We start from the raw sequence: 12,145 nt of genomic DNA, 5'->3' as shown, positions 1-12,145 counted from the left end.
TAACTGGAGAGGAATCCGAGGAATGACATTTGAGTGGAGGCCTGAATGCACACAGAGCGGATCTGCAGGAAGAGGCTCCAGTCAGCTTGGGAAGCTTTGGGGAGGGGCAGTCTTCCCCCACCCCGCCTGACCCAGAATCCTTATGCAGCAGCAGACTCTCGGCTGGTCCCCTCTCCTGGTTGAAAGCCGAGGTAACCCACACCGCTGGTTGCCATATGTTGATCGTGCGGCTGTTGAATGCAGCCCAGCCCAGATGCCAACCAGGATGCAGTCCCCTTTTGTCATCAGGCAGCTAAGTAACAATTTTTAATTCATAAGATGTCTTGCTCAAAGCCCATATCTCATACTGGCTCCCAGTTTTCATTATACAGTGATACAACTGTATACCAGTCAAAATGATATGGCTCCACTGGATAGCGAAGGGCCTGCAGGCCAGCCTGTGCCAGGGTCCCAGGGGCTTAGGCTGCCCACATGCAACTGCTTAATGGGCTACGTGTGGCAGGGGAGACAGGAAGGGCCAGGGCCTCTGAATGGGACATGAACTATTTAGCTTCCTGGAAGCTGAGTTTAATTCCTTGCTCCACCTCTCACTGCCTGGATGATCGAGTGCAGGTTATTTTTAACCTCTCTGCGCCTCAGTTTCCTCCTCTGTGAGATGAGGATAGTGTGTCTGTCTCAGGGGTTTTGTGAGACTGAATGAGACATGCATACAAAACACTTTGCACAGTGCCCCGCACAAGGTAAGAACTCAGAACTCAGTCCATGCTGGCCATTGTAGGACCTGCCCCTCACAACTAGGTGAGACGGGCCACAGCTGGGACCAGCTTGCTCTGATTCTACTATTCCAAAAACAGGCGTGGCCAGGTGTGGTGGCTCACACCTGTAATCCCAGCACTTTGGGAGGCCGAGGTCAGAGGATTGCTTGAGCCCAGGGGTTCAAGACCAGCCTGGGCAACATGGTGAAATCCTGTCTCTACAAAAAATACAAAAATTAGCTGAGCGCAGTGGTGTGCACCTGCAGTCCCAGGTATGAGGGAGGCTGAGGTGAGAGGATCGCTTGAGCTGGAGAGGTTAAGGCTGCAGCGAACTGTGATCAAGCCACTACACTCCAGCCTGGGTGACAGAACAAGACTCTGTCTCAAAACAAAAGGAAAGAAAGAAAAGAAAAGAAAAAAAAGGAAAAAGGCGTGGCAGGAAAGAAGAAACCAAAGTGTCCACCTACTACGTGTCAGGCACCACAATAAGTGCCTTATGTACATGATCTCACCTGATGCTCACACAGCCTGGTGAGGTGGGAGCTGTTATCCACACTTTACAGATGGGGAATTTGGCCCAAAGGAATGAGTGGTTTGCAGGAGGTCTCACAACTGGTAAGTGGTGGAGCTGTTGTTGGAACCTAGATCTTTTTCACACCCTGCAAGTTCATGCTCAGTAGGCGGTCTTCACCAGGGTGTTGACGTAATAGACTCCAGGCACAGACCATGACTAGAAGAGAGACCATTGGAAGGAATGGAAGCAAATGCCAGTTCTGCTCCCTTCCCCAGGTAAGGTCCCTGACGCTGGACCTGGGCAGGACCAGGTGACCAAGACAGAGGCCACAGTGGGGATGAGGGCCGCACAGGTCAATCTCATCCAGCCTCCCACCTCCATTCAGACACTGCCGTTTAAAGAGATGGCTGCTTATGCCCAGCTCCTAAGATCCCGAGCTCCTCATAAGCCATGGCTTTTTTCTTCTCTTCTCTCCCCTGCAGCCCCAATACAGGACTAGGCCCCAAGTATGCCGCTGCTTCTTACATACTGGTTGACCCTTTGGAATTGCTACAGAGGGAGGAAGAGAAACTTCAGGCCATCCAACAAATACATAATGAGCGCTGTTCCGGGGACTGCCAGACATGGCAGCCTGAGACCCCGGCCCTTATCCTCAAGGCCACGCTGGTCTCCAGGCATGAGAATTAAAGAGGCTCCACCGCACAAGGCAGCTGCCTCATGAGTTTTGAGCCCAGCACTCAAGGGCTTAGAGGAGCCAGAGGTGGCAGAGCCTCCAGGCGAGACATGCGGGTGGGCTTCCTATAGCAGGTGATACTGGACCTTCAGAAAGAACAGTTCCCAGGCTGAGTAGGAAGCCTTGGGTTTTCCTTTAACTCTGAGTGCAGGAGAGCAGAGGCAGGACGCAGGGGCTGTTAGCCCAGCGGAGCAGACAAAGCAATTGAAAGTCATCAGCCTGTGTTCCCGCACGCACCACCGGCCACTCACTAAACTGCTTTTCGCCCAGACCCAGCTCCGCTGTGGGTCAAGATGCTGCCGATGAGATAACAAGGGGACAAGATGTGGGAATGATGAGATTTGGCAGCAGGCAGGAGGGGCGATGCTGCAGGTAGAGCAGGGTGCGCGAAGGGGGGTAGCCTTCCAGCCTGGAAGAAGAAAGAGATAGGGGGATGAGCCTAAGCTCCCCTGCCCCACATGGCTCAAAGAGAGAGAGCTGCCCCCGCTCACACACACATCGGACCTTCTACCCCCTGCTGCAGCCCCTCCCAGTCCACTTCCCTCTCCCTCTCCCACTCCCTTTGACCAGCTGGAAAACAGCAGAAGCCCTTTGCTTGACTCTGCGGTGCCCTCTAGCTGCCACTCAGCCTTTTGCCTTGTTTTTTACACCAAACTCTGGGCAGCAGCACCTGAGCACCTGCACTCACTGTCCCCACATCCCTGCCCCACCGTCCCTCAGTATCTTAAAGTCTGACTCTGGGGACATCTGAAGACCCAGTCAGTGGCCTTTGCCAAACCTTCCTCTTCCTGAGCTCTCTGCTCTATCTGACCCCGCTGACTGTCTCTTTCTCGGGACTGCCTCCTTTCCTGACTCTGGGCACCCGGCACTAGCCTGGTCTCCCATCTACCTCTCTGGCCATTGCCTCTCTGTCTCCTTCACTGCCTTCTAGATATTCCTGCTTATACTCGTCCAATTATACATCTGCCATAAAGGCCAGCCTCGCCTGGTGCTCTTTTCCCCAGTGTCTGACAAACGTCGCCGGCCCATTGTGCTGACAGCTTTTGTCTCTAGCCTTACCTTCCCCAACCAGTCCCCGTGGTAGGCCACCTCCCCAGCTACCTGGAAGACATCACAACATGGGCATTCTGCTGCCGTGTAAAACTCTACCATGGAGGAATTTATTTAGAACTTTCCAGAATTTGTAAGGACTCCCTCGTGTGTGTGTGTGTGTGTGTGTGTGTGTGTGTGTGTGTGTGTGTGTGTGTGATGGAGTCTCACTTTGTCACCCAGGCTGGAGTGAACAATGGCATGATCTTGGCTCACTGCAACCTCTGCCTCCCGGGTTAAAACAATTCTCCTGCCTCAGCCTCCCGAGTGCTTGGATTATAGGCACCTGCCACCACACCTGGCTAATGTTTGTATTTGTAGTAGAGATGGGGTTTCACTGTGTTGGCCACACTGTTCTTGAACTCCTGACCTCAAGTAATGCGTCCATCTCGGCCTCCCAATGTGCTGGGATTACAGGTATGAGCCACTGTGCCCAGCCCTAGGACTCCCTCTTGGGGAAGAAGTCACTTTGTTGACACTGCACTCTATGAAGGATGATGATCTCTTATTTGCCTCATCCTGTTTCCTTGCCCCATAGCACAGGGCCGGGCACAGAATGTGCACAAATGTGTGGAAAGCGAATGCTTGCAGGTAGAAAAAGAGAAATGTAAATCTAAGTCCAAGCTGGTCACTTGCTGGCCATGTGACCTTAGGCAAGTTATTGAACATCTCTGAGCCTGCTTCCTCACACAAAAGATGGGATATCTTCTTATAAGGTGGTTGCAACGAATAGGTGATGTGATTGTGCAAACAGCTTAGCTCAGTGCCTGGTACATGGTGTTTGATAAGTAGTGGCTACTACTTTTTAATAAATAGGAGAATGAAGGCTGCAATCCCCACCCCCACCCCCCACCCCCGCCCAGCAGCCTTTCACACATGATTCATTCCTCCCAGCCTCTCTCTTGCAAATCTGAAAAGGTCTTGATTCCTGGAGCTCCTAGAGGAGGTGGTTGCCCCCAGGAAAACCAACAGGGCCAGTAATGACCTGCTTTTTTCTTTTGTGATCACTTTGAATCACCAGTTCCCAGAATCCTTACAGTGGTAAAAGTGCAACCCCCACCGCACCTCCAAAACCCCTCCCCTACCAGATACACCCCCACCCCGGAACTCAGGACAGCACCTGTCCGCCTGGGAAAGCAGCTGCCCTTCTGCTCAGCAGTGGGGCTGAACAGATGAAAGTCGTCCCTGGTGAGGGCCCCCAGCCCCCCAGCCCCCCATGGGACTTGGATAAAGAATGTCTGGGAGACCAGAAGGCGGACACGGAGGTATTAGTTTCCAGGAGAGCAGAGAAACTTGCATGTGTGGCTGCCAAGCCCACAGTGCCTGTGGAGGGGAGGATGTGGAAGTGTGGGAAGAAGGGAGGGCAGTGAGGCAGGGAAGTGGAGTTCTCTGCACCCACCATCCTGAATGAGCGGGGAGCAGAGGCCAGAGCTCTGGGTTCAGGGCCCTGTGGGCCTGAGGGTTTTGTTCTCGGCCTCAGGCCAGGGCAGCCTGTAAACACTAGCCCTCTATGGTGAGGTTGTCCTGGTAAAAGTGTGGGGTTGGCTCAGTGTCACTGCGGGGAAAACAGCTGTAGGCACAGGCTGCTGGGGTGGTGGGAGAGACCACGGTGGTACCATCTTGGTAAAGCACAGGCAGCCAACATTTGTTCGGAGCTTCCTATGTCCCCAGCACTGTATTAACTTATTTAATCCTTAAAGTGACAGCCTGGGGTGGGTTCTATTATTACCCCCATTTTACAGACCAAGAAACTGAGGCCCACATATAAGTCACTTGATCAAGGTCACACAGCCATTGAGTAGCAGAACCATGATTTGAACCCATGCAGTCTGTCTCCAGAGGGTGTAATCTTAATCATTTCTGTTTTCCAAATTGCTTCTCTTCAGGGGCCTTAGCTCAGCAAGTACTTACACTTTCAATTGTGTGGTTATATCATGAATGTCTGTCTTCACAGACAATTCATATGAGACTGAAGGCATGAACTTTGCCTGCTTTTCTTTCCTGATTATCCAACACCTTGCACACAGTAGGTGCTCAATATGAACTTGAAGGAATGTGTGAATAAAAAAAATCAATGAATCTTTGAATGAGACATGCCCTCGGCCTTTCTAGCTTAGGGCGCAGGGCTCATCTCCTGCCCCTGCTCAAGCCTAGCAGCATCCCAGCGAGCGCCAGCGTTGCTATGGTGACAGTAAGAGCATCTTACCAAGCATCTCACTGAGTCAGTTCTCACTCAGGTGGCCTTGTTGGCTCCCTAGGTGTGGCTCTTTCTGGGTATTGATCCAGGGAGTTAGTCACCGGTGCTTGGCAGGAGTGGGAAGGTGTACTCCATGCAAACAGATGTGTGAAAAAGAAGTGTGTGTGTGTGTGTGTGTGTGTGTGTGTGTGTGTGTGTGTGTGTCTTGAGTTTGGTTGAATGTGGACCGTGTGGGGGGTACTTGCCTGCAGGTTTGTTGGAGAAGGTTGCCTAGGTTGGGGCATGGGGTGTCTTATGTGCTGGAGACAGATGCTGGGTTTGGGGTGGACAGTGTGGACATGAACGGGGCGTAAAAGCTGAGTGAAGAAACCCCTATTTTTCAAACCAAAAGCGAAAGCACATCATTCAACAAGGGGCTTCAGGTTTGTGAATGATTTATAAGAAAAATCTCACAAAGATAAAAATTGAATCACATTTAGTTAAACATTTGATAGCTTCCTTTATTGAAAAAAGGAAATTTATATGAAAATCTGGAATGCCGGGATGCTGTCTGTGGGGGCTGGGGAGGGGACCCCTGCCTGTGAGCATATTGGGGCAGGGGTGGGAGGCTGGAGGCTCTGAGGTCTTGCCTCAGGGCAGCCCTTCAGCTCAGCCTTAGGGGCTCAGAGGACCTCGGCCCCTACACGGCCCTGCACGGCCTCTGCTTCACCCAACCACAGCACTGATCACCCTGTACTATGAGTACCTGGTTGAGCACTGTGGCCCCGATTAAAATGTATCACCAGTATATATATACATATTTATATGTATATATATAACATATAATATATGTTTTTTGAGACAGAGTCTTGCTCTGTCACCCAGGCTGGAGTGCAGTGGCGTGATCTTGGCTCACTGCAACCTCTGCCTCCCAGCTTCAAGCGATTCTTATGCCTCAGCCTCCTGAGTAGCTGGAATTACAGACATGCGCCACCACACCCAGCTAATTTTTTTGTATTTTTAGTAGAGATGTTGGCCAGGCTGGTGTTGAACTCCCGACCTCAAGTGATCTGCCCGCCTCCACCTCCCAAAGTGCTGGGATTACAGGCGTGAGCCACCGTGCCCTGCCTGTATGCTCATTAGAGAAGCACAATAACTGTTTGTTGAATGAATGAACAGATGAAAGCACACATATCGTTTCTCTAGCAGCAAAATTCTCAGCTAAAGGAACTCCCTTCTATCACACATTTGTACACCTCCTTGCAATCCTGTCCCCACAACTCCCCACTATGCAAACACAGCCATACAAAACCCAGCAGGAAGGCACCGAGGTCTCTCTATGGCTGGGAAAGGAAGCCTTAGGCAAGGGGATAGCTACAGTGACACCCTCTCCTGGGCTGGCCCCATGTTAGAGATTCTGAAGCCATAGACTGATAGACTGAGTTCTAAACAGGCCCCACTGTCTGCATCTTCTCCCTGGCCTTGCCAAGCCCATGCTTGGCAGGCTGGGAGGACAGGTGAGAGCGGCCACTAGCCACCAACCTGGGTAGAAGTAAGCTGCCGTGCTGACCAGCACAGGCAGGTGACTCAGCATGGGTTGACTGAGAATAGCTTCTGTCTCGAAGTCTAAAGTTAGAAAAGGAAATTGCCCCGACGCTTGACTTTTTCCCTAGTTAATCCAAGAGATGCTATGAGCCTCTGGTACATGCAGATCCCTTTAGAGATGGGGAAGGGGAAGACCTGGGAGCTACAGCTGCTTCCACGGTGATTCTGGTGTTCACCTGCGGGTGTTGAAGCCTTGGGTATTAATTCTTGGGTATTAATGGAATCAGTGCCCATCCGTCCTCTTCCCCAGTCCTGCTCGTTCTCCAGGAACCACCTCAAACGATAACAATGACAACACTTATTTTGTGCCAGGAATGGTCCCAAAGCAATATATCTATACTTTCACACTTATTTAATCCTCATAACCCTATGAGGCAGATGCCATTATTATCTGTATTTCACAAGTGAGGAAACCAGGGCACAGAGGGGTTAGGTAAGTTGCCCAAGGTCACACAGCCAGTCAGTGTTCCAGGGAATTAATGACATCTCCTCTATGGAGCTTTCCTTCTTTGAGATTTCCCATCTGTAAACAGCCTCTCCCTGCTGTGAACTCAGAGATGCTGCTTCTGGTGAGTACCAGAGATCACTTACTAGGCTGCAAGTGCTTTGGCGTCAGAATTCCTGGCACGCTGATATCTGCATGCCCAACAGCGCCCAGCTCAGGGCCTGCTATAGGAAAGCCTACCCCAGAGACTGCTGGGTGGGTGAATGAATGGGAGTGAGTGAGTATGTGAATGAGCCAACAAACAGGTTCATGAAGAGAGAGCCGAATGGAATTGGGATTTTCCCAGGTGAATTCACAGGCTGGTGGGAAGGGCATATGGGCAAGGCAGCAGCCCATGCAGGACTAGCCCAGGTGGGGAACATGCTTGCCACTGTGTGCCCAGCATTGGCCAGGTACCTTAAGGGACAGTCATGAAAGGTCCTCATCTTCAGAGGGCCGGGAAAGGAGATCCAATTAACACCCAAGAAGCAACTGGGGAACAGTTAGTTACAAAACAGTGACTACTGCCTGTGGGGACTGGAAGGGGCCAGTTAGAGAAGTCAGGACTGCCTTTCTGGAGGAGGAGGAGAAGAGGCTGGCACTGAGCTAGGCAGAGGGTGAGGACAAGAGAGAAAGACAGACGCTAGAAGATGAGGAGGTAGGAAAGAGCATAGTGATCTGGAGAAACGCGAGGATGCCAGTGTGAGTTTCTGTGGAGAGGAAGCAGAAATTGAAGCTGGCAGAGGGAGAGGCGTGGGTTTACAGAGACGTAGGTTTGAGGCAAGTGTGGCTCATAGATAATTTTTGCCAGGACTTTAAATACGTATCTTAAATTTTAATAAGTACTTAACATAGTACTTATTTTTTAATTATGTCTTTAATTTACATTTGTTGTAAAAGGAAACTTTACATCACTGTCATAAATTGAAAATGAATAGAATAGAATAGAATAGAATAGAATAGAATAGAATAGAATAGAATAGAATAGAATAGAATAGATCCAGACCATAAGAATAAGCACAAGAGAAACAAAACCAGGTTACTGCATCCTGGCTGGTGTCCACTCCCTTTGGAAGGCTCTGAGCCTGAAGCCTGCTCTCTCTTTGTTAAAAAAGAAATCAAGCGAGTCTAGGGAAGTGTTAAAGCATAGTAGCACCAAACCAAGACTTTCTCCATAGCTGGGTCAGCGAGACCAGAAGGAGATGGGAAAGGCCACGCTGTTCTCCTTCTGGGACCTGGTGCTGTCTGCCGGCTGCTCCATGGACTCCAGGGCTCTTTCTGTTACTCTTGAACCAGCATTCATTTCAGTAACTGATGAGTCTTTAATGCCCAGAGAGGAGCCCTGGCCCCAGCTCCATGCCCCCCTGCCCTGTGCCCGGTCACACCTGAATGCTTCTCTCTCTTGCAGGAAATACCAACAGCATCTTTGCCCTGGACTACATCAGCGGAGCACTGACCTTGAATGGCCTGCTGGACCGGGAGAACCCCCTGTACAGCCATGGCTTCATCCTGACTGTGAAGGTGAGAACTACATGGGCACCTCCACCCCAGGTAGAGGGGATGCCCCCGCTCAGATGCCAGCCTCCAGTGGTGTCCAAGGGCTCCTGCCCCGGTGGTGGCTCTAGAAGCACATCGCTTCCGTGCTCTCACCCTGCACTGCCTCCCGGGGCTGTGCCCAGGGCCCCATTAGGAAGGCACCCAAATTATGAAGTTGGTGTGCTGGGCGTGCCACATCCATTATCAACAACCACATGGGATGGAACTTGTATGCCCTCTCAGTGGGAGGCACCCAGTAGGTGCTCATCCTGTGGTCCTTCCTTACTGTTGTCCCAGGATTCCAAGTTCTCTGTTGCAGCCACCTAGAATTCTGGAACTTGCCCCGTTTCTGGGGTTCTGTCCCACTTCCAAGTGCCACGGCTTCCTGGGTTAAGAAACAGCAATGCAGCAGGGAGGAAAGGAGGTGCTGGGGTCCCCACCCCAGAATGTGAGGCAGAGCTACAGTCCCACACCCCCTGCAGCCGCCTGCCACTCACGGTCGGTTTTAATTCAAATCAGTGACTTGCAGAGCCATTCCCTGAGAAACCCATTTGGGGGTATGGATCCTGTCTGAGCCACAGGGGCTCTTCCCAGCCCAGGCCATCAGCCATCGATTGAGAGAAATGGGCGGCCCAAAGACTGAGGCCAGGGGCTCTGGGAAGGAGGCCCTTCCATTGCCATGGGGAGGACGGTGCAGCCCAGCCTGGCCCTTAATTGCTGTCCTTGACCTTGAGAGACCCTGCTGTTCAGGTGTGGGTTAGCCATGGGAGGGTGTGCTCACACCACCATCCTTCCCTCCCGTCTGCTCTCCTCCCATGGAGGTGAGGTGGTCAGGTCCACCAGAGAGAGCTGCCCCCTGGTCCCAGCACCCCACTGTGGGACTTGAACTCTTTCTGTCTTTATATAAAATGTGGGGGTGTGTTCTCACACTTAGCTGTGAACCCGAATCCCCCTGGGAAGCTATTGAAAGGTATCTGTTCCTGTGTCTCTTACCCGGAGAGATTCAGATTCAGGTTGAAGTCAGAACTGGGAACGGGCACTTCTGGGCCCATGGCTCTGGCCCACAGACTGGACACCCAGTTATCTGAATCAGTCCATCTATGCTGACGCTGACCCCCAGTGCCGAGCACAGGGTTCAGGACATAGCAGATGCTCAGTTGTCTTGATTAACCACCAGCACAAACGTTCTTGGCCTCAGTTTCACCATCTGCCAAAGAGGATGAAGACTTCCCCCTTGTCCCTCAATGAACCCCCAGATCTGTCTTGTCCTCACCCCATCTCATCCATCTGCTATCCGTCTTAGGCTCCTACTACCTGAGCTAGAAATCGACTCTGGCTGTGAATCCCTGTACAAGTTACTTAATCTCTCTGAGCCTCAGTTTCCTTATCACTAAAATGGGGATGCTAACGATAAAATCTTCCTCCTGGAGTTGGGGTGAGGATTAGATGGGATCATTCACCTTGAAGCACAGTGGCTGGTGCTGAGAAAGTCCTTGGTAAGCAAGAGCTGTTGCTGTGATTAGCTGCCTTCACCCCGGGGTGACCGGTCTCTGTCCGCAGGGCACGGAGCTGAACGATGACCGCACCCCATCTGACGCTACAGTCACCACGACCTTCAATATCCTGGTTATTGACATCAATGACAACGCCCCGGAGTTCAACAGCTCCGAGTACAGCGTGGCCATCACTGAGCTGGCACAGGTCGGCTTTGCCCTTCCACTCTTCATCCAGGTGGTGGACAAGGATGAGGTGAGTCCCTGGACACATGGCCCATGCAGACCCACCACCCATCTGGGCCCACCACCCATCCGGACCACCCCCCTGCCTGGGCTGTCCAGGTCCTCAGCTGTAAAATAGAAACAAACATTGCAGCACCCCACTCCTGGTAGGTTCTGAGGATAAATAAGGCTGAAAAAAAAAAAAAAAACATCACTAGTCTCTACTTTTGGATTACCCCCTACACCCTGCAAAAAACATGTGAGCACATGTTTCCATATGTGTGGTTATTATTTAGAAGTTACGTACATGATCATCATACTAATCTAGTAGAGACATTGTAAAGCATGCACAAAAATGCAATTTTAAAAGGTAGAAATAAGGCCAGGTGCAGTGGCTCACGCCTGTAATCCCAACACTTTGGGAGGCCGGCAGATCACGAAGTCAGAAGTTCGAGACCAGCCTGGCCAACGTGGCGAAACCCCGTCTCTACTAAAAATACAAAAATTAGCCGGGCGTGGTGGCAGGCACCTGTAATCCCAGCTATGTGAGAGGCTGAGGCAGGAGAATCGCTTGAACCTGGGAGGTGGAGGTTGCAGTGAGCTGAGATAGCACCATTGCACTCCAGCCTGGGCAACAAGAGCAAGACTCCATCTCAAAAAAAAAAAAAAGTAGAAATAAACCATATGTGTATTTTCACACACCCTGATGGATCATCTGCTGCCCTCTCTGGGATGCCTGTACTCATTTTTGCTCCTGTTCAAATAATGACCTTAGCAGAAAGTCTAATTCCTATTTTTGATGTAATAATGACCCCAACTTTTCCATGTGAAGAGTGAAAGGACCTAAGTGCTTTGGAGGGGATCCCACGCCATAAGAAGACCCCTGCATCACCAGGGGTCTGCCCTGGCTGGAACCAGTCTTAAAAGGAAGTAAGGGAGAGCTGCAGAGGACAAGGAAGGAGGCTCAGGTTGGGGGCAGCCCCCTGCACTGCTCCTGCCACACCCTGCATCACAGGGGCAAGGGTGGGGAGGGGCAGGGCGGCCAGGCCTCTATGAGTTGGGGCCAGGTCTCCATCCCTTCAGGACCCTCTCAGCCTGCCTCCTCCCCTGCCCTCACCCCTCCTTGTGCCCCATCTCCCTGCCTGTCAGCAGCTGCCATGCTAATAGGACTTCTATTTATTACTGTGCTCCTCCTGGCCCACTCTGCTCAGGAATTCCATTAGGTTTTCCAGCCTGAGGTGCTTCTCTTCAATTACTCCTTGCGTGGGTCTGCCATGGTGGCCTTGCTCCAGGCTGGTCTTCCTCCACCACCCTCGGAGGAGCCGTCTCTACTCTGGCTGCTTCGCAAGCGGCCCTCCCTGTTGACCCAGGAGCCCCTCTGCCCACGTCTCTTGCCCACTTCCGTCAGCTCCTCTCAACCAGACACGGTCCCCCCAAGGACTCAGGGCACGTGGGCAAGTCAGTCCCACCATGCGCATGTGTGTGTGCTCAGGTGTGTGTGCACACGTGTGTGTGTGTGTGTGTACATGTGTGTC

The 12,145-nt window shown here is 51.7% G+C and overlaps 1 protein-coding gene across 1 annotated transcript in view; it reads left to right on the top strand.

The window, feature by feature from the left end:
* Positions 1–12,145, top strand: part of CDH23 (cadherin related 23) — a 422,351-nt gene that overhangs the window by 212,585 nt on the left and 197,621 nt on the right. The window contains exons 10-11 of the mRNA XM_077946644.1: positions 8,765–8,877; positions 10,453–10,641. Of these exons, the coding sequence (XP_077802770.1) occupies positions 8,765–8,877; positions 10,453–10,641 (302 nt within the window). The remainder of the gene's footprint in view (positions 1–8,764; positions 8,878–10,452; positions 10,642–12,145) is intronic.

Source organism: Macaca mulatta, chromosome 9 (genome assembly GCF_049350105.2).
Source record: "Macaca mulatta isolate MMU2019108-1 chromosome 9, T2T-MMU8v2.0, whole genome shotgun sequence".
Classification (NCBI taxonomy): Eukaryota; Metazoa; Chordata; class Mammalia; order Primates; family Cercopithecidae; genus Macaca; species Macaca mulatta.
This window is presented reverse-complemented; position numbering and strand designations above follow the sequence as displayed.